At 46.0% G+C, this 20,544-nt stretch overlaps 1 protein-coding gene across 1 annotated transcript in view; it reads left to right on the top strand.

The window, feature by feature from the left end:
• Positions 1-20,544, top strand: part of Map3k21 (mitogen-activated protein kinase kinase kinase 21) — a 43,982-nt gene that overhangs the window by 16,481 nt on the left and 6,957 nt on the right. Inside the window, exons 4-8 of the mRNA XM_021170774.3 lie at positions 673-848; positions 8,275-8,515; positions 10,782-10,904; positions 18,566-18,716; positions 19,732-19,829. Coding sequence (XP_021026433.1) covers positions 673-848; positions 8,275-8,515; positions 10,782-10,904; positions 18,566-18,716; positions 19,732-19,829 — 789 coding nt within the window. The remainder of the gene's footprint in view (positions 1-672; positions 849-8,274; positions 8,516-10,781; positions 10,905-18,565; positions 18,717-19,731; positions 19,830-20,544) is intronic.

The raw sequence follows: 20,544 nt of genomic DNA, 5'->3' as shown, positions 1-20,544 counted from the left end.
GCCTCAGCAGCATGGCCATGCTTGGATGTAGCATCTCCTCTCTTGCTAAAGCTCGTTCCCTTGCTCTGTGAGCTGTGAATTAACCTCGTCAGTTTTGATTTGTGATTTTTTAAAAAATTTCTTTCTAAGATAGGGTTTTTCTATGTATACCAGGCTGGCCTTGAATCCACTCTATCCTACAGTAGATGAAATTTTATTATATATTTCATGGAGTCCTCAAACTCACTCTGTAGCCCAAGCTGGCTGCAAATTCACTATGTAATCAGGGCTGGGCTTTGGATCCTGCCTTGACCTCCCTGGTGTTGGAATTGCTGGCATGAGCCACTGTGTCCAGCGTTGTTATTTCTTAGAACTACAGATTTGATCAGGTTTCCAGACTTTGGTTTGGGGCTTGTGTTTCACAGCCATGTAATTCTTCCATGGCAGCTCCGCCTCAGCACAAAAGACCGAAACAGAAGCAAGACCAAACATGCATGTGCGGCCTGTCTCTGTGACTCTGCTCACCCCCGGCATGGGTGCTGGCACAAAGGCACTCGGGGGCTCACTGGTATGCACTTAGGATTTCCAGGAGCCGACACCACAGACAGGGACTCCTGGTTTGGAGTGACAGGTATCAATCTGGGGACTCCGCTGTCTGGGAGAGGAAAGTAATGTGATTCTCATTTGTCGCAGAGTGCTGGGAACAAGACCCTCATATCCGCCCCTCGTTTGCCTTAATTCTTCAACAGCTGACTGCGATCGAAGAGGCAGTGTTGACCAACATGCCCCAGGAGTCCTTCCATTCCATGCAGGAAGACTGGAAACTGGAGATTCAGCAAATGTTCAGTGAGCTGCGAACCAAGGAGAAGGTAAGAGAGTGGTCTCACCACACAGTACATACGTGTTCACACCACAGTACATACATGTTCACATCACAGTACACACATGTTCACTGCACAGTACACACATGATCATATCACAGTACGTATATGTCCACATCCCAGTACATACATGGTCAATGCACAAAATACACATACTCACTGCACAGTACATATATGTTCACATTACAGTACATAGATGATCACTGCACAGCACACATATGGTCACCACACAGCACACACATAGTCAACACACAGTACACCCGTGATCACTGCACAGTACACACAGGATCACTGCATAGTATATACGTGCTCACCACACAGCACACACATGGTCACCACACAGTACACACATGATCACTGCACAGTACACACATGATCACCACATAGCACACACATGCTCACTGCACAATACGGACATGTTCACCACACAGTACACATACGATCACCACATAGCACACATATGAGCCACAGGGACACCAGCAGGGACCTCTGCTGGTACTCTGCCATGTCTCAGTGCTTATTAATACTTGCTTTTCTTTAGGTTAAAAATAGTGAATACTAAAAGCATACAGTTGGAAAGAAACCCTTTTATTGGGAAATTTCCAAAAGGAAAACAGATAAGAAGTAGCATAAAATACCCATACATCAATGAGCCTTGCTGAATGCCCAGTTTTGAACACTTTACACACTTCTCCCCGTTATTTCCGAAACTGGAGGTTTTAAAATTAAACCCTCACCTCATACTACTTTTATATCTTCCTTGAAAATTTTGATGTGTGTGATGTGATGTGGTATGGTGTGGTGTGTATGCAGTGTGTGTGTGTGTGTGCATGTGTGGTGTGTGTGTGTGGTGTGTATGTGTGGTGTGTATGTGTGGTATGTGTGTGTTGTGAGTGTGCATGTATGGTGTGAATGTGTGCATGTGTGGTGTGTATGTGTGCATGTGTGGTGTGTATGTGTGCATGTGTGGTGTGAATGTGTGCATGTGTGGTGTGTATGTGTGCATGTGTGGTGTGTATGTGTATATGTGTGTTGTGTGTGTGTGGTGTATATGTGCATATGTGTGGTGTGTATGTGTGGTGTGTATGTGTGGTGTGTATGTGTGGTGTGTATGTGTGCATGTATGGTGTGAATGTGTGCATGTGTGGTGTGTATGTGTGGTGTGTATGTGTGCATGTATGGTGTGAATGTGTGCATGTGTGGTGTGTATGTGTGCATGTGTGGTGTGAATGTGTGCATGTGTGGTGTGTATGTGCGCATGTGTGGTGTGTATGTGTGCATGTGTGGTGTGTATGTGTATATGTGTGTTGTGTGTGTGTGGTGTGAGTATAGGCTTGTCAGTGTCATGGCACACACGCAGGAGTCAGAGGATATCTTTGGAGACTCCTAATCTCTTTCCGTTTTGTTAAGGCAGGTACTCCAAGCTGGCTGGCCCATGGGATTCCAGATGATTCTCCTGTCTCCACCTCCCATCTTACTGTGGATTGCTGGGATTAGAGTTGGGAGTACCTCTGTCTAGCTTTTTGTGGGTTCTACTGTCTGAGGGTTTTGAAGTAGGATTCCTGTGAGCACTCCAAGGACTGGTTCCCTCAGATTGGAAGTCCAGGGGTGTTTTGCTTGCCAGAGGGCTTGGCTGTTCCATGTTTAGTGTCCCTCTCTGGTGCTTGGGCAGAATGACCAAGATCGCCTGTAGATATTCAGCCGAGTGCCTGGAGCTCTGGGTCAGACAGGCTGTCTGTCTTTGAGCTCAGCCAGTGGCCTCCGTCACTGGGTGTCACAGAAGGGAGTGTGAACTGCGAGGGGTGTGAACTGTGAGAATGGTCCCCAGTTCAAACTCCCTGCTTAGTGTGTGAGTGTGCCTCAGGAGAAAACGCAGCCTCCCTGGCCTCTGGGAACCAGCTGGAAGAGGAAGCCATGAAGGCCACTTCCTGAGGGATGCCTTCTTCTGTCGAGACTCTTCTGTAGAGTTCTGGAAACACACCTTTGACTTAAAATGATAGGAATTTTTTTGTACTTATCCAGTTCATTTTTGAGAGTTCTGAAGTGAGATGTTTAAACCCACAACCAAACTTGACTTTAGGGGGTGGCAGGTGATTTTGAGGGAAAAACCGGCCTCAAATCATACGATCAAAGTTTGAGAGGATCATTATTCAGAATAATAATTCTTATAATTCTTTTGTTTAATTAATGATGGCTGGTTTTGAAACTATGGGATGTAAGCGCAGGGATCCTCATGTTTAAGAGTGAAATAATAAAACAGTGCTCATGGGATGCACTGCAGCCTCTCTGGGTTCACACCGGCTCTTAAATTCTTGTTTTTCTTTCTTCCCATCTGTGCTGCGGGGTCTTGCTTAGTATCCTAGGCTCCATGACACTCTCTTTGTGGTTTAGGCTGGTTGTGAACTCACAGTAATCCTCCTGCCTTAGCCTCAGAGGTGCTAGGATTATAGGCATATCACCCCCACACCGCCATTTTCTTACTATTCTTTTGGATTCCCCTGGTGTGTCCTGTGTTTTGTTTGACTGTGGCTCATCGTGTCTCCAAGCTGCTCTCCTGGCCTTGGGATCTGTGATGAGAGTGTCTGAGACAATGTTTCTCTTTGTGCTGGATGGTTCCGATCTCATCTTCTTGGGGAGGGAACACCTCTTGTACACAGTCTATCTCTCTTTCCCACTGACTGGCTGAGGGAGGAGGCCCCAGGCGGCTCTCATCCACGTTAGGCTGTACACGGTGAACCTTCCCTCCCTGCGGCTCTCAGTACACAGTGAGCCCTCCCTCCCTGAGCTCAGGCTTCCTACTGCTGTCTGTCTCTGGGTCCCTGTGTGCACCCAGCATAGGCTCTTGGGGAGGGCTTGTCCTTATTAACCATTAACCTTTCCTGCAGGGAAATGGTTTAGCCATGACCAGAAAGCTCCAGCCAAGCCTTCAGGCAAGTGCTCCTGCTAGTAAACACATAGACAGAAGGAAGGCTTTTGTGCTTCATGATTTCAGATGTGTTCACATGTATGTTCACATATGTTCTGATACTTCTGAGGTCTTCTCTTTTCTCAAGCTTATTTTATAATTTGTGTGTATGTCTGTGTGTGTGTGTGTGTGTGAGAGAGAGAGAGAGAGAGAGAGAGAGAGCGCACTTGTGTGCATGTGCATGTACGTGTAGGTTAGAGTTCAACCTCAGATATCTTCCTCAATCACTATCTACCTTGCTTTGAGGCCAGGCCTCTCACTGGAACGTTGAACCCAGTTCTGCCAGGCTGACTTGCTGGTGGCCTCAGGAATCCTCCTATCTGTAGTTAAGTGTATGCCCAGGCCTTGATTTTATACGTGTTTTTCTGGGGGATTGAACTCAGGTGCCACACAAGCACCTTACCAACTGAGCCATGGCCCTAGCTCAGGCTCCAGATTTAAAATTCTACTTAATAAGGTGTGTGGCCCCACAGCTTCCTCATCAACTGTGTTTGTGCTTTCCCTCCTAGGGGGTCTTCCAGTTTGTTGTTGCTGATGCTGACGTTGTAGGGGTTGGACGCTTGTTGACAGGGACTTAGACATGAAAGTGTTTATTTACTCAATCTGTATAGAGACAAGTGTAGGAGGGGTTTCTTTCTGTCTCCAGTTAGCAGCAACCGGGCCCAACACCACTGAAAAAGACTCTCAGGAGAAGGATGGTGTCTTAGAGTTTTACCGCTGTGAACAGACACCATGACCAAGGTAACTCTTATAAGGGCAACATTTAATTAGGGCTGGCTTACAGGTCAGAGATTCAGTCCATTGTCATCAAGGTTAGAGCATGGCAGCATCCAGGGAGGCATGGTGCAGGAGGAGCTGAGAGTTCTACGTCTTCATCTGAAGTCCCCTAGGCTGCCCTAAACTGCTTCCAGGTAGAGAGGAGGAGGGTCTTAAAGCCCTGGCTCTGCCCCACAAGGATACATGTCCTCCACTAAAGCCACACCTCCTAATAGTGCTACTCCCTACGCCAAACCTATTCAAGTCACCATAGGTGGGTACTTAAAAAGAGTGAGAAACCACCCTCTGTCTTCCATTACTCTGTAACCAGTCTCCAGTGTGGACACACTTCAAAACTGCTTCACAGCAGTTGTGACTTCAGGTTGCCCTCAGCCGTGACCCCTGCACTCAGGAAGCAGAGGCAGGAGAAACAAGTTCAAGGCCAGCCTGGGCTACAGAAGGCCTTATCTTTTAAAGAAAAATTACAGATTTTTAGAAATTACACAGCATTTCTTTTTCTTTTCCAGCGATAAACAGTGGTTTATACCTAGCACGTGCCAATGAGGAGACACTGACCGACCTGTAAATCAGAGCCAGCTGGCACGCGGTAGGGAGAATGGCTGCGAAGCCTGTGAGTCAGAACCAGCTGCTTCTCCAGCAGGGTGTATATGAATTATTTAGGGAAACAAGTCAATCTCAGAGACTTCAGAACTGAGTGCCTGCCCCTTCAGTGCAGTTGCCACAGACTGGGGACTCCTTTGATTTGAAGGATCCATTTCTGTGTCACGTGGACTCTCTGCCCCAGCTCTGTTTTGTCCTGTTGGTTGGACTGTACTTTACTGTATATCTCTTTTCTTTATGAATAATGTGTTTGTATATATTATTTGTACATTGGCTCAAATTACCCTGGAGACCATCTAGAGAAAGTCCAAAGGCGCAGTAGACTTGGATGTCAAGTCTCTGTCTGGCTCTAGCTCCTCACGGTGTTTCTTAGTGGATGAGTTTCTTGAGGGGTTCTTGTCTGTCACATAGAACCAGGAGTGTCTGCTTGTCTTTCAAGGCTCAGGAGTGCACAGCCCTACCTGAGAATCTGCAGTTCCTACAGGAGCTTGGCTTGAGGCTCTGCTAAGATGGAGCAATGGCTGTCGGGCTGAATGCTCTGATATCTGTGCGCTGACACAATCACCCAAAATATTTTTTCCCCCATAAAGAAGAGAACACATTGGAGAGATGGTTCGGAAGTTTGCAGGATTCTTGATTTTCCCCAAAGGGATTATGAACTATGTTCATAACAAGTAACTATAAGTGTTATCCTTTAACTCATTGAGTTGTGACTGAAGGTTGTATTTTGAAATGGGTCACTCATGAGGCTAGAGACGAAGCTTGGTTGGTGGAGGGCTTGCTTGGGTTTCGTGGTGCCCTGGGTTCTATCCCAGAACCTCATAAACCTGAGAGTGTGAATAACATGAGCTTGCTATTCAGAGCACTCAGGAGGTAGAGGCAGGAGGATTACAAGTTCCAGGTTATCATGGTTGCTGCAGACCCTCTTGGGTCCCTTGTCTGCATAGGGCGGGTCTCTAGGTGCAGATGGGCAAAGAGTCGGTGAAAATGACAGACAGATGCACACAGGAGATTGTGTAGAATCTGAACGTAATTTGTCAAGTTGAGCATCGAAGATTTTATACAGAAGAATAACAAGAAACCAGGAGAGATACATCCACCGAGTTACAGTGACACAATACAAAAGGAATGTATACATCAAAAGAAAGTGGGGACCAGGCCGCTGCCACTAAGAAGGGAGCCAGGTGTAAAGCTAGTCTACTGTTAAGCCGACCACCAGGGGTTCTGCTCTAGCAGAACTTCTCATGAATGCTTCAATACCACAACCCCCCTATTTCCTGGGCCCTGATAAATTCTTGTATTAGTGTAACTTTTAAGTATCTGTGGAGAATCTCTATTTGTCAGAAGAATTCACTAACTTGCTTCTAATATGCAATGTAGACTGCTATACCTGGCTATGGTGAAGATTACTGTCTCAGTGGGATTCCCTAGCTCTTTCATGGTAAACCCACCTATTCGCTAGACCATTGTGTTTGTGTAAGACTGGCTACTGCCTCAAGTAAACACTCTGCAGACCAGCCCTGATCTATTCCGGCTCCTTGGCTTCAAGCATTGGAACACTGGTGGAGGCTTAGCTATGTCAGAATTCAATCTTAAAAGGCACTTATAATAAAATAATACTAAAAGAGAGCACGTGGATCCATACACCAGACTAACTCGGGGATAGGGTATGAGTACACAGGTTATGAGAATGCCAAAGTTCCAGGAGGTGAGTTTCTTTGAAACTCTTTGCCTCATGAGTGGGCCTAGGCCTCTCGGCCTGCCAAGCAAACTTCACTGGTGTGTGCGTAGCACATGGTGAGCTTGAGGTCAGCCTGAGCTACATAGACCAGGACTCAAAGCATAAATAAGTAAATTAGGTCACTCACAGATGTTCTTTGTTGATGGCTATTGATGTATGATTTATATGTTAGTTCGGTGATCTGCAGCCTTCCTGAATGCTTCAACTCTTTTCTTTTCCATTAATTAATTTATTTATTCACTTTACATCCCATCCCCTTCCTCCAGGCCCCTCTCCTATCCCCCCTCCCCTTCACCTCTGAGGAGGGCGAGGTCCCCCTGAGTAGCAACCCATCCTGGATCCTCAAGTCACAGTAGGACGAGGCACATCCTCTCCACCCTGGGCCCAACAAGGCAGCCCAGTTAGGAGCATAGGATTCACAGGCTGTCAGACTACAGATTCAGGGACAGCCCCCTCCATTGTTAGAGGACCCACATAAAGACCAAACTACACATCTACTATATATGTGCAGGGAGGGAGCCCTTTTATGCTCTTTGGTTGGTAGTTCAGTTTCTGGGAGCCTCCAAGGGTCTAGGTTAGTTGACTCTACCCCATCCCAGTTCCTCGATCCTTTTCCCCAACCACAAGACTCCCAAGCTCTGTCTAATGCTTGGCCATGGGTCTCTGCATCTGTTTTAGTCAACTGCTGGGCAGAGCCTCTCAGGAGACAGTTATGTTAGGCCCCTGTTTGCGAGCATAATAGAGTACCCTTAGTTCCTTATGTTGTGGTGACCGAGCCCCAACCATAAATTTATTTTGTTGCTACTTTATAACTGTAGTTTTGCTACTCTTTTTTTTTAATTTTTAAAAAATATTTATTTATTTATTATATGTAAGTACACTGTAGCTGTCTTCAGACACACCAGAAGAGGGCATCAGAATTCATTATGGATGGTTGTGAGCCACCATGTGGTTGCTGGGATTTGAATTCTGGACCTTCGGAAGAGCAGTCGGGTGCTCTTACCCACTGAGCCATCTCACCAGCCCAGTTTTGCTACTCTTATGAATTGTGATGTAAATATCAAATATTCAGGAGGTCTGGTATTTGATCCATGAGCACTGATGTATTACGCGTTCATAAAGGCTAGAGGGAAGACAAATGATAACCTCTGGTGTGAACGTGAGCGATGCCTTTCCCTGTCAGGAACTAACAGAGGAGAAGGGATCTGGCATTAGTTTCCCCTAGGTTGATAATAGGCTAGGTTACCGGCATCTCACACCATCTTGGGTGAAGGGATCTGGGAGTGGTACAGGAAGCCCGTGTTGATCTCCGTTTGGACCTGACTTTGCAGGAGCTGCGTTCCCGAGAGGAGGAGCTGAGCCGAGCTGCCTTGCAACAGAAATCGCAGGAACTGCTGCTCAGACGCCGGGAGCAGCAGCTCGCGGAGCGTGAGATCGACGTGCTGGAGCGGGAGCTGAACGTGCTCATCTTCCAGCTGAGCCAGGAGGCGCCCCACGTGAAGAAGAGGAAGGGAAGGTTCAGGAGAGGCCGACTGAGGCTCAAAGACGGCCACCGCATCAGCCTGCCTTCAGGTTTGTGCCTTCACAACACAACACAAAAGTTGGGTGCCCGTCCTTGCGTCTGAATATTTGTCTCTCAGCGCGGAGGGTCAGAGATGGGCGTCTAGACTCACCTAAGAGGCAAGCCGCTGGTCATGTCTGTGAAGGAATTTCGACATTAACCGGGAAGGCACACCCTAGTTATGGGTGGCACTATTACGTGAGCTGGAGTCCCAGACTGAATAAAAAGGAGAAGGCAAGCTGGCAGTCTGCACTTACAGCCTCTCCTTTGTCATAGTTAATATTTGGGCTGTGTCCTGGGTGTACTGTAGCAGTTAACACAAGTGAGTTCCTAAACTTGGGGTTGGGAAACGACTAGCAGAACTCAGTCAGAACCCCTGCTTTTCAATAAGAGATGGAACAATATTCCGAATTCTCAAGGGCAGCCGTTGCTCGGCTAATGCATGTATTTGAGGCAGAATTAATGTAATTGGCTATTTTTTTGGTAAGATTCTCAAAAAATCTTGGAATTTAGTATTTGGCATTTCCAGTTCTGAAAAAAAAAAAGAGGACATTTTAGCTACATATTTATTTATTTCTGGCACCTGATACAAGATTTCAGTTATGAGGACTCCAATCACGAAGAGGATTTAGTATGCAGCATCACCCTTTGACCACAAGATGGCGGCACACGTTGTAATTCTAGTCCAGAAGTGTGACGACCATCTGCTGTCATTTGGAGCCCTCACCCTTAGTATGTGTATAGCAGACACAGAACCCTGTGCACATACACACTCTTACCTGTGTGGTACCCAGAACGGGACAGCTTTGGTAATGAAGAGATAGCAGTGATCTCTGTCTTGTTTCCCCAAGAGAGATTTTCTTGTCATTTTCACCTGGCAGAGAGTTCTTTGAGTTCCTGAATCCAGGACTGTTGGAGTGGGCTGAGATTTAAGAAGACTCACTGAGGGGTATAGCTTGCCCTTCTCGGGGTTAACATACGAAATTTCTTGGACTTTTACAGTAATTCTGGCAACTCCCATGCTAAATTTTGGAGGTGCTCTTTTTTTTTTTCCATTTAGATTTTGTTTATTTCTTTTTTTAATCTTTAATTTTTTATTAGATACTTTCTTTATTTACATTTCAAATGCTATCCCGAAAGTTCCCTATACCCTCCCCCTGCCCTGCTCCCCTACCCACCCACTCCCACTTCTTGGCCCTGGTGTGCTCCTGTACTGGGGCATATAAAGTTTGAGGTGGCTGGAGAGACAGCCATGGGTGCTGGGAACCGCACTCTTATATTTTTGGTTGTGAGCCTAGCCTTTAACGGCTGAGCCATCTCTCCAGCCCTGGAAGTACACTTTGTATTGTTAGTATTTTCTTCAGAATTTGTGGGAGAAAGCCTGGTGAGAGGGAAAGCTTTGACGTGGTGATGGGTTGAAGTTGTATCCTGAACAGACATAAAGTCAAAGTAAAGAAGTTCCAGGCGTCACCAGTTGGCACAGCTCTGAAGCCGCTCATTTTAAGTCGCACCTAAATCAGAGGGAGCCAAAACCCAATGAAGAGCAGCCGTTTGCAGCCATTTGTGCATGTGTACGAGTGACAGAGAGGACACACAGGAGAGCAGAAATGAATTTTTAAACTCTGAAATCCCCCTCCTCCCAGTGACACACTTCCTCGAGGAAGGCCATGTCTCCCAAACCCATCCAAATAGCCCCACCAACCGAGGGCCGGGTATTCAAATGCCGAGAGCTTTGGGAAACATTTATCATTCAAACCACCACACAGAACATATCCCGTAATATAGTTTTGTATCTTTTAGACACTGGTACCCTGGGTTCTAGACTGAGCCAACTTGGCTTGGATAATTATTCTACCTCTTTCTAGCTCTGTTCCCCAGGCCTACAGCGCCAACAGAAAGGAAACTACAGCAGAGGAAGTGTCTGTTGCTGTACTAAATCACCCCGACAAAGGCGAGGGCAAACCTGACTTCGCAGGTGGCCAGCCATCATTGCAGGGAGCTCAAGGCAGGACCTTGACACAGCAAGGCACATCCACAGTCCAGAGTGGAGAGAAATGAGCACACACCTCCTTGTGCCTAACAGAATAATGTGTCAGTTATTACCTGTTGACCTGAGTCTCTGAGAAGGGACACAGGGCCATGCTAAGAAACACACTCAGTAATTAGTCCACATGCCTGAAAGAGCTGCTGTCTGGTTATGACGCTCTTGGTTATGAAAAGACAGCAAGGGAGAAAAATAATAAGAATCCCTGAAAATCTGGTTTCTTTCTTTTTCAGATTTCCAGCACAAGATCACAGTGCAGGCTTCCCCAACGCTGGACAAGCGCCGGAGCTCAGACAGTGGACTGTGCAGCCCACCCGGCAGTCCCTTGATGCTCCCCCGCCTCCGGGCTATTCAGTGTGAGCTTCCAGCCTTTCTCTTCATCAGTGCTACACCTACCACATGGTCACACAGAATGAGCGTGGTTTTATAGTGGTCGGTGTGAGTGGGGTTGGTGAGCAAACAGTGTTGAAGACATAGAAAGAACAGCCAACCTTGGGGGTGGCTCTGGTGGCACATTCCAGTAATCCCAGCACGTGGGGATTACCCGAGGAAAATCAAAGGCAGCCTCAGCCATATAATGAGTTCAAGACCAGCCTGACTCTTTCAGGCATGTGAACTAATTCCTGAGTGTGTTTCTTAGCATGGCCCTGTGTCTCGTCTCAAAGACTCAGGTCAACAGGTAATGAATGACACATTAATTCTGTTAGGCACAAGGAGGTGTGTGTTCATTACCCTCTGCTCCTGACTGTGGATGTGGCTATTGTATCAATGCAGTGAGGACCTGGAGCCAGGAGTCCAGGTCATTCAGGGACACTACCACATCAGACAGCATCATCTCTTCTGCTGAGGTGGCTGGGGATACAGCTCAGGGGTAGAGCACTTGCTTAGCTAAGTATAGGAGGCCCCAGATCTAACCCCAGAAAAGCAGTACATTCAGGAACTCACATGCCTCCAGCACTTCACAGCCAATGTAAAGAAGATATGTTTCCGTGCTTACAGAGTTCCTCTCTCTAAAAGGCGAGCGTCTGGCCAAAAGTTTGATGTCTGTCTCTATGGAATTCCCCTCCATGTATGCATGGATAATCAATCACTGTATTAGTCAGGGTTCTCTAGAGTCACAGAACTTATGGGTAGTCTCTATATAGTAAAAGAATTTATTGATGACTTACAGTCGGCAGCCCAATTCCCAACAATGGTTCAGTCGCAGCTGTGAATGGAAGTCCAAGGATCTAGCAGTTACTCAGTCTCACACAGCAAGCAGGCACAGGAGCAAGAGCTAGACTCCCTTCTTCCAATGTCCTTATATTGTCTCCAGCAGAAGGTGTAGCCCAGATTAAAGGTGTGTTCCACCACACCTTTAATCCCAGATAAAAGGTGTAGCCCAGATTAAATCTCCTTAAACTCGGAGATTTAATCTTCTGGAATCCATAGCCACTATGGCTCAAGATCTCCATACCAAGATCCAGATAAGGATCTCCAAGCCTCCAGATAAGGGTCACTGGTGAGCCTTCCAATTCTGGATTGTAGTTCATTCCAAATAAGTCAAGTTGACAACCAGGAATAGCCACTACAATCCACCCCTTGTCAACTTGACACAAGTAATATCTCATGTTCACATGAAACAATAACAAGGTTGTGAATACGCCTAACATGATATAACTATCCCTCGTACAATCGCAAACGCATTTGTAAATTTACAATGGGGCATTCATATTACTTTATAATCCTCTTTTTTGCAACTGGTTACGTGGCCTTAATTGGTATTTATAACTACCTTCCTTTACTACCCATTCTGTATTTCCTTCACCTTCGGCCAGCACCTCAGCAGGTCTTGGCTCTTTTCCTGGAGGATTGACCCATACCTTCATTCCTGATGGGTCTGCGTCCTTTGTCATCCTGCTTGGATTAGGCTGTTGTAGTTTCCCATTGACTTTAATCACAGGACATGGTAGTACTAGGAGACGCCCTAAGGGATCTCCTACACTCCAGACATAATCTTGCTTACCTCCATTGTGAAGAGGTAATCCAATTTCCCCATGGTAATCTGGATCTATCACTCCTCCTAACACGGTTATTCCTTTTTTAGCCTGTTGGTTTAAGGGCATTAGAAGCCCAAAATGACCAGGGGGAAGTCTGAGCTTCCAATTCAATGGAATGTTTGTTGTAGCTCCTGGTAGGAGCACTCCCCTCTCTGGAGCTAAAACTTCTAAGCCAGCAGAACCTAGAGTTATGGGGACAGGAAGCAAAAATTTTCCTAGAGGGTCATTAGGAGTGATAGTAAGTGGAACTATTCCCTTTTCCACCCCTTGATTCCTGGACCCATGAATCCTGGCTATGGGTGAAACTGTACCATATATCGAGCGCTGATTCAAAGCATATACTGCCTTCTGAAGAACTCTACCCCAGCCTTCCAAGCTGTTACCACCTAATTGGCGCTGTAACTGCGTCTTCAAAAGGCCATTCCATCTTTCTATCAGGCCAGCTGCTTCAGGATGATGGGGAATGTGGTAAGACCAGTGAATTCCATGATCGTGGGCCCACTGTCGTACTTCTCTGGCTGTGAAATGAGTTCCTTGGTCAGAAGCAATACCATGACGATAGATAAGGCATTCTGTCAGTCCGTGAATGGTGGTTTTAGCAGAGGCATTACGTGCAGGAAAGGCAAATCCATAACCAGAATAAGTATCTACTCCAGTAAGAACAAAACGCTGTCCTTTCCATGAAGGAAGTGGTCCAATGTAGTCAACCTGCCACCAGGTTGCTGGCTGGTCACCTCGAGGAATGGTGCCATATCTGGGGCTCAGTGTTGGTTTCTGCTGTTGGCAGATCTGGCAATCAGCAGCAGCTGTAGCCAGGTCAGCCTTGGTGAGTGGAAGCCCGTGTTGCTGAGCCCAAGCATAACCTCCATCTCGACCACCATGGCCACTTTGTTCATGTGCCCATTGAGCAATGACAGGGATGGCTGGGGAGAGAGGCTGACTGTCCACAGAACGGGTCATCTTATCCACTTGATTTTGAACTCCTCCTCGGCTGAAGTCACCTTTTGGTGAGCATTTACATGGGACACAAATATCTTCACATCCCTTGCCCATTTGGAGAGATCTATCCACATACTTCTTCCCCAGATGTCTTTTTCACCAATTTTCCAATTGTGATCTTTCCAAGTCCCTGACCATCCAGCCAATCCATTGGCTACAGCCCATGAGTCAGTGAATAATCGTACATCTGGCCATTTCTTCTTGCAAACAAACTGTAATACCATGTGTACTGCCCGAAGTTCTGCCCACTGTGAAGATTTCCCTTCACCTGTGTCTTTCAGAGTTGTCCCAGAAAGGGGTTGTAATGCTGCAGCTGTCCACTTCTGGGTGGTGCCTGCATAACGCGCAGAGCCATCAGTAAACCAGGCCCTAGTCTTTTCCTCTTCGGTCAGTTGATCATAGGGAACACCCCATGAGGCTATAGGCGCATGCTTGGCAGCAGATGGCATTGTAACAGGAGTAGAAACCATAGGCATTTGAGCAACTTCTTCATGTAACTTGCTTGTGCCTTCAGGACCTGCTCTGGCCCGATCACGTATATACCACTTCCATTTGATAATAGACTGCTGCTGTGCACGTCCCACTTTATGACTTGCAGGGTCTGATAGTACCCAGCTCATAATGGGTAATTCAGGTCGCATAGTAACTTGGTGTCCTATTGTCAAACGTTCAGTTTCCACTAAGGCCCAATAGCAGGCCAAGAGCTGTTTTTCAAAGGGAGAATAGTTGTCTGCAGATGATGGTAGAGCTTTGCTCCAAAATCCCAAAGGTCTTTTCTGTGATTCACCTACAGGGGCCTGCCAGAGACTCCAAACAGCATCTCTATCAGCCACAGACACCTCAAGTACCATCGGGTCTGCTGGGTCATATGGTCCAAGTGGTAGAGCAGCCTGCACAGCAGCCTGGACCTGTTGAAGGGCCTTCTCCTGTTCCAGGCCCCACACAAAGCTAGCGGCTTTCCGAGTCACTTGGTAAATAGGCCTAAGTAACACACCCAAGTGAGGGATGTGTTGTCTCCAGAATCCAAATAGACCCACTAAACGTTGTGCTTCTTTCTTGGTTGTAGGAGGGGCCAGGTGCAATAACTTATCTTTCACCTTAGAAGGAATATCTCTGCATGCCCCACACCACTGGACTCCTAAGAATTTCACTGAGGTAGATGGTCCTTGAATTTTGGTTGGATTTATTTCCCATACTCTGATACGCATATGTGTTACCAATGAGTCCAAAGTGGTTGCTACTTCCTGCTCACTTGGTCCAATCAGCATAATGTCATCAATATAGTGCACCAATGTGATATTTTGTGGAAGATCCAAACGATCAAGATCCCTTCTAACTAAATTATGACACAGGGCAGGAGAGTTAATATATCCTTGAGGCAAAACTGTGAAGGTATACTGTTGGCCTTGCCAACTGAAAGCAAATTGCTTCTGGTGGTACTTATGGACAGGTACTGAGAAGAAGGCATTTGCCAGATCAATAGCCGCATACCAGGTGCCAGGAGATGTGTTAATTTGCTCAAGTAACGAAACTACATCTGGTACAGCAGCTGCAATTGGAGTTACTACTTGATTTAGTTTTCGATAATCAACTGTCATTCTCCATGATCCATCTGTTTTCTGCACTGGCCAGATAGGAGAGTTAAATGGAGATGTGGTGGGAACCACCACCCCTGCATCTTTCAAGTCCTTGATAGTGGCAGTAATTTCTGCAATGCCTCCAGGAATACGATACTGTTTTTGATTCACTATTTTCTTTGGCAGAGGCAACTCTAAAGGCTTCCATTTTGCCTTTCCAACCATAATAGCCCTCACTCTACAGTTCAGGGAACCAATATGAGAATTCTGCCAGTTTCTGAGTATATCTATCCCAATTATACATTCTGGAACTGGGGAAATCACCACAGGATGTGTCCGGGGACCTACTGGACCTACTGTGAGTCGGACATCAGTCAAAACTCCATTAATCACCTGCCCTCCATAGGCCCCTACTTTAACTGGAGGGCCACAATGTTTCTTGGGATCTCCTGGGATCAGTGTTAACTCAGAACCAGTATCCAGCAGACCCTGAAAAGTCTGATTATTTCCTTTTCCCCAGTGCACAGTTACCCTTGTAAAAGGCCGTAGGTCCCTCTGGGGAAGAACTGGAGAAAGGGTAACAGCAAAACCTTTGGGTGTCTTATCAGGATCCTTCCTCAGCGGAACCTGGCCACCCCTTCATTCAAGGGGTTCCGGATCTGCAAACTGGCTCAAGTCTGGAAATTGATTCACTGGCCGAGATTGCTGTTTACCACGATCTAATGTAGCCTTTCTTTCATTTGTTTGAGAATTTTTCTGCTTATACAAATCAAACAAATATGCAGTAGGCTTCCTATGTATTTCATTCCTGGAAACACCATGATTGATTAGCCAGTACCAAAGGTCCAAGCGAGTCATGCCATTATAAGTTTCACCTCTCCTGTGCTGACCATTATGGGGTATGTTATTATAAACATTCTTTTGTCTACGCTGTCCATTATAATAACTAGAATCACCTTGTCTCCGGCGATTCAATGCTGCCACCTGGCCCTTGTTACCTCGGAATCCAACTAAACCCAGTGAATTTAATTCATCTAATTGAGCAGAAGCATCTCCAATGCTAAGATCTGGCACAAGGAAAAGGGAAAGAACAAAACCCTTCAAATGTGCTGGTGCCCCTCTCACCAATTTGCGTCTTATAGAGCTGGTGAAGGGCATATCTTCTGGACCTTCCCATTGTGGACAATTAGGCTTTACACAATATATCCACTCTAGCATTGCAATTTCCCTAAGTCTTAAAATCCCTTCATCAACACTAAGCCACGGAATATCAGGCATCTCCAAGTCATTTCCAGTAGGCCATCTTTTGAGAAACACCTCAGCCAACCATTCAAACAAACTTTTGACACCTTTTTTAACCATGCGAGCTTCCGTATTAAACCTAGAATCTCCACTCAGAGGGCCCATGTCAATAAACTCAGCCTGCTCTAGTTTTATGTTCCTTCCACCCTTATCCCACACCCTTAAAATCCATTCCCATACATATTCACCAGGTTTCTGCTTGAATGAATTAGCAAACTCATTAAGCTCCTTAGTAGTGTAGCGAATTTCCTCATGGACTACACTTTCTACCTCCCCTCTAGGAGCCTGTTTTGCTTTGAGTCTTGTTACAGGTCTAGAAGAAACTATTGGTGGGCCTTGAGAAACATCAGTATTGAAAGTCATTGCTGGTTTATCAGACTCTGTAAAATTAATTTCCTCATGTGGGGAAGGCATTATTTCAAGTGGTGGGGCTGAGGGTACTACTTCCTCAGGTGGGGCAAACCCTTGAGAATCTGAAGATTCAAAATTCTCAGCTTCAACATGGTCTTCCCACACATCCCCATCCCATGTTATAGGATCCCATTCTTTGCCAATTAGTGCCCTTACTTTAACTGTCGACACACTCTGAGGCTGAGACTTAAATTTTCGCTGTAGTTCAGCCAACCTTACAATGAGGGTTTCAGTTTGATTTTCTGCAACTTGAGCTCTATTGCTGCAAGAGAGAAGATTCTCTTCAAGGACACACTTAGCAACTTTTAGATCGTTTACTTGTGTCTGGAGCCTTTCGATTTTATCACACAACTCCTTCCTTTCATTCATCATTTTTTCCCCAGATACTAAGAGCAGCCAGCCAGTAAAATCATTTTCTGATTTTTTCCCCATCTTGTAGAAAGCTTTGTGCACTGAATCACCTAAATCATTAAGAAAATCAAGGGCATTAGCTTCTTTAAGTTTGAAATATAATTTCAACCATGGGTCTTCAAAATTCTCTGAGCTCCCAGGAGGGAGAGAATCTGGAGAGGTTTCAGTACTTGAAAGTGCTGGTGGCTCAACAAGCCAATTCCAGTATTTTAAAAGATTCATCCTTGTACTTCTGTTACTCTAGAACCACTCCTGGTACCAACTTCTGTATTAGTCAGGGTTCTCTAGAGTCACAGAACTTATGGGTAGTCTCTATATAGTAAAAGAATTTATTGATGACTTACAGTCGGCAGCCCAATTCCCAACAATGGTTCAGTCGCAGCTGTGAATGGAAGTCCAAGGATCTAGCAGTTACTCAGTCCCACACAGCAAGCAGGCACAGGAGCAAGAGCTAGACTCCCTTCTTCCAATGTCCTTATATTGTCTCCAGCAGAAGGTGTAGCCCAGATTAAAGGTGTGTTCCACCACACCTTTAATCCCAGATAAAAGGTGTAGCCCAGATTAAATCTCCTTAAACTCGGAGATTTAATCTTCTGGAATCCATAGCCACTATGGCTCAAGATCTCCATACCAAGATCCAGATAAGGATCTCCAAGCCTCCAGATAAGGGTCACTGGTGAGCCTTCCAATTCTGGATTGTAGTTCATTCCAAATAAGTCAAGTTGACAACCAGGAATAGCCACTACAATCACACTAGTCTTAAATACTTTATTTTACATTTATTGTAAACCAGGCTGGCCTTGAACTTACAGAGATACACCTGCTGCCCCCTGAGTGCTAGGATTAAAGGAGTGCACCACCGTGCCCAATACTAGTCAAACCATTTTAAAGGAATGTATGGTTTGCAGTTTTTAAATTGTCTGTGTGTGCGTGTGTACGGTGTATGTCCATGCATGTGTTCGACTGCCTACATGCGTGTGTCACAGAGAGGGTGGCAGTTGGGGAACAGATTCAGGTGTGGGCCTCAGCGCTTTTCTTCTTTGAGATGGGTTCCCAGACCTGTTGGCTGATGACCTGGGGATTCTCCTGTCTTTACACTTCTGGTACATTCCCTTTTTTCTAGCTTGCACACACACACACACACACACACACACACACTTCAGTTTTCCAAGGTGGACGAGTGAGTTGTTCTGTGAGGAGCCTTCACTCCATCTAAAGCCTTCGAGGATTCTGAGACCTTTTATTGAAATCAGAAGTAACGGTGGTTTTCCTGTGTAGTAACTTCAGATGAGAACAATAAAACCCGGGGAAGGAACATGATCTTCCGCCAAGAAGACTTTGAAGATGTGAAAAGGAGTTTCAAGAAAAAAGGATGTACATGGGGACCAAGCTCCGTTCAAACAAAGGAAAGACCAGAAGGCAGAGAGAGGTAAGGGTGTGAAGAGGAGGCTCGTGGCACACACTGGGTAGTTGCGCTATCTATCGTGCATGTGACCATGTGGCTCAACCTGCCTCTTGGGAAGCAATTATATGGATGCTAACTTAATGTTCAGTCAGCATGCTGAGCTGACTTCGTGAAATAACTATTAGTTCAGTACATAATTCAACATCTTTATGTATCACTTCGTAGTTTGTGTATGGGGGTGGCGGTGGTGGAGAGATTGCTCAGTCCTGCAGAGGATCTGAGTTTGATTCCCAGCACCAACATGATGTCTTACAGCCACCCTTTACTCCATTTACAGGGGATCCATCACCCTCTTCCGACCTCTGTGTGCACCAGACATGCATGTGGTTTGCATGCATATGTTTGGGCAAAACACTTATACACATAAATAAGTCTAAAATACTTTTAAAAGATTTTATCAGGTTTTCAAAATTCAGAAGCACAAAGTGGGTATTGTCTTTGTATCTTTAAAAATACTGCAGCTGGACTGAGACATTCGGCAGATGAAGTGCTTGTCTGGCAAGCAAGAGATGCAGAGTTCAATCCCCAGCACTCAGGTAAAAGCTGGGCAGGCATGGTAGCGGTCTGTAATCTTAGACCATCAAGACCTGAGACCCTGCACTCCCAGACTCCAAGGCACCAAGGTAGAGGGTCCTGTGGGTCTAAGGAAGTCTTAGAAGAAACAAGGGACCTCTAGGGCAAACTGGCTTGCTACCCTAGCCAGAACTGGTGAGAGGCCCTGCCTCAATATAGTAACAATAAAGAGCAATTGAGGAAGACATATGATGTTAGCTTCTACCCTCCATACACACACACACACACACACACACACACACACACACACACACCACAGAGAGAGAGAGAGAGAGAGAGAGAGAGAGAGAGAGAGAGAGAGAATCATGCATATATACATAAAAAAATCTTCATCGCTAACTTGTATCTGCTGCATCCGAGTGTCCTGAAGTTCCCTGACGTGAACATAAATGTCCTTCTCTCATAGGGTCAGACCTCTCTCAGATGGCAACAGTCCTTGGTCATCTCTTTTAATAAAAAGCCAGAAGACCACACCCTTGGCTTCACTGTTTGTGGACCAGCCAGGTAACTGTGTCTCAGGAGGCGGATGTGCTGTGGTGCTCTTAACTTTCGGGGCTCTGGATTATCTCATGTGGTCCTTAAGGATGCTGAAAGGGTGACAGCAGGTCTTTTAGAGCTTTACTTAAGCCCCGAGGTTAATTCGCATCCTGACTTCATGGCACTAAGGAAACGGGCTCCCCGAGACTGGGGGAGATTGGGAGCTCATAGCTCCATATCTTACCAGAAGAAAAAAAACTAGTATTCCACTTAACCATATAGGCATGAGTTTGGCATAGATGTTGGCCAGATTAAGGATGGGCTGGGGCTATATCCTGTGTAGAATGAGTTCAAGAAGTGAAATGATTGAAAACTTTCAAAGATGACTGTTAGCAAAAATGAACTGGTCTTTTATACCTGAGTGTGTTCGATGGCTTTTATACCATGATGAAACTGGAGCTGCCGGTATTGAGTCGTGTAGAGAGTGGCTTTCCTGATGAGAGTGCCTGTCTAGAAGGCAGTAGGTTTATGCCCCAAAGGACGCCACTCTGGAAAACCAAGCAGGTCTATTGTGTTTTACCATGGAGCCCAGCACAAGGAAGTTGTTGCTGTTGCCGCATGCATACAGGAGAACTTCACCTTCTCCCTTAGCCAGTGCACTTAATGACCCCCCTAGGGCTCCAGCCTCTTTGGAGAATCATTTCACCGCACTACCATTACACTAGCTCCAGCTTGGGGACAG

Source organism: Mus caroli, unplaced genomic scaffold, assembly GCF_978045245.1.
Source record: "Mus caroli unplaced genomic scaffold, Mus_caroli_1 scaffold_10, whole genome shotgun sequence".
Taxonomy (NCBI): Eukaryota; Metazoa; Chordata; class Mammalia; order Rodentia; family Muridae; genus Mus; species Mus caroli.
This window is presented reverse-complemented; position numbering and strand designations above follow the sequence as displayed.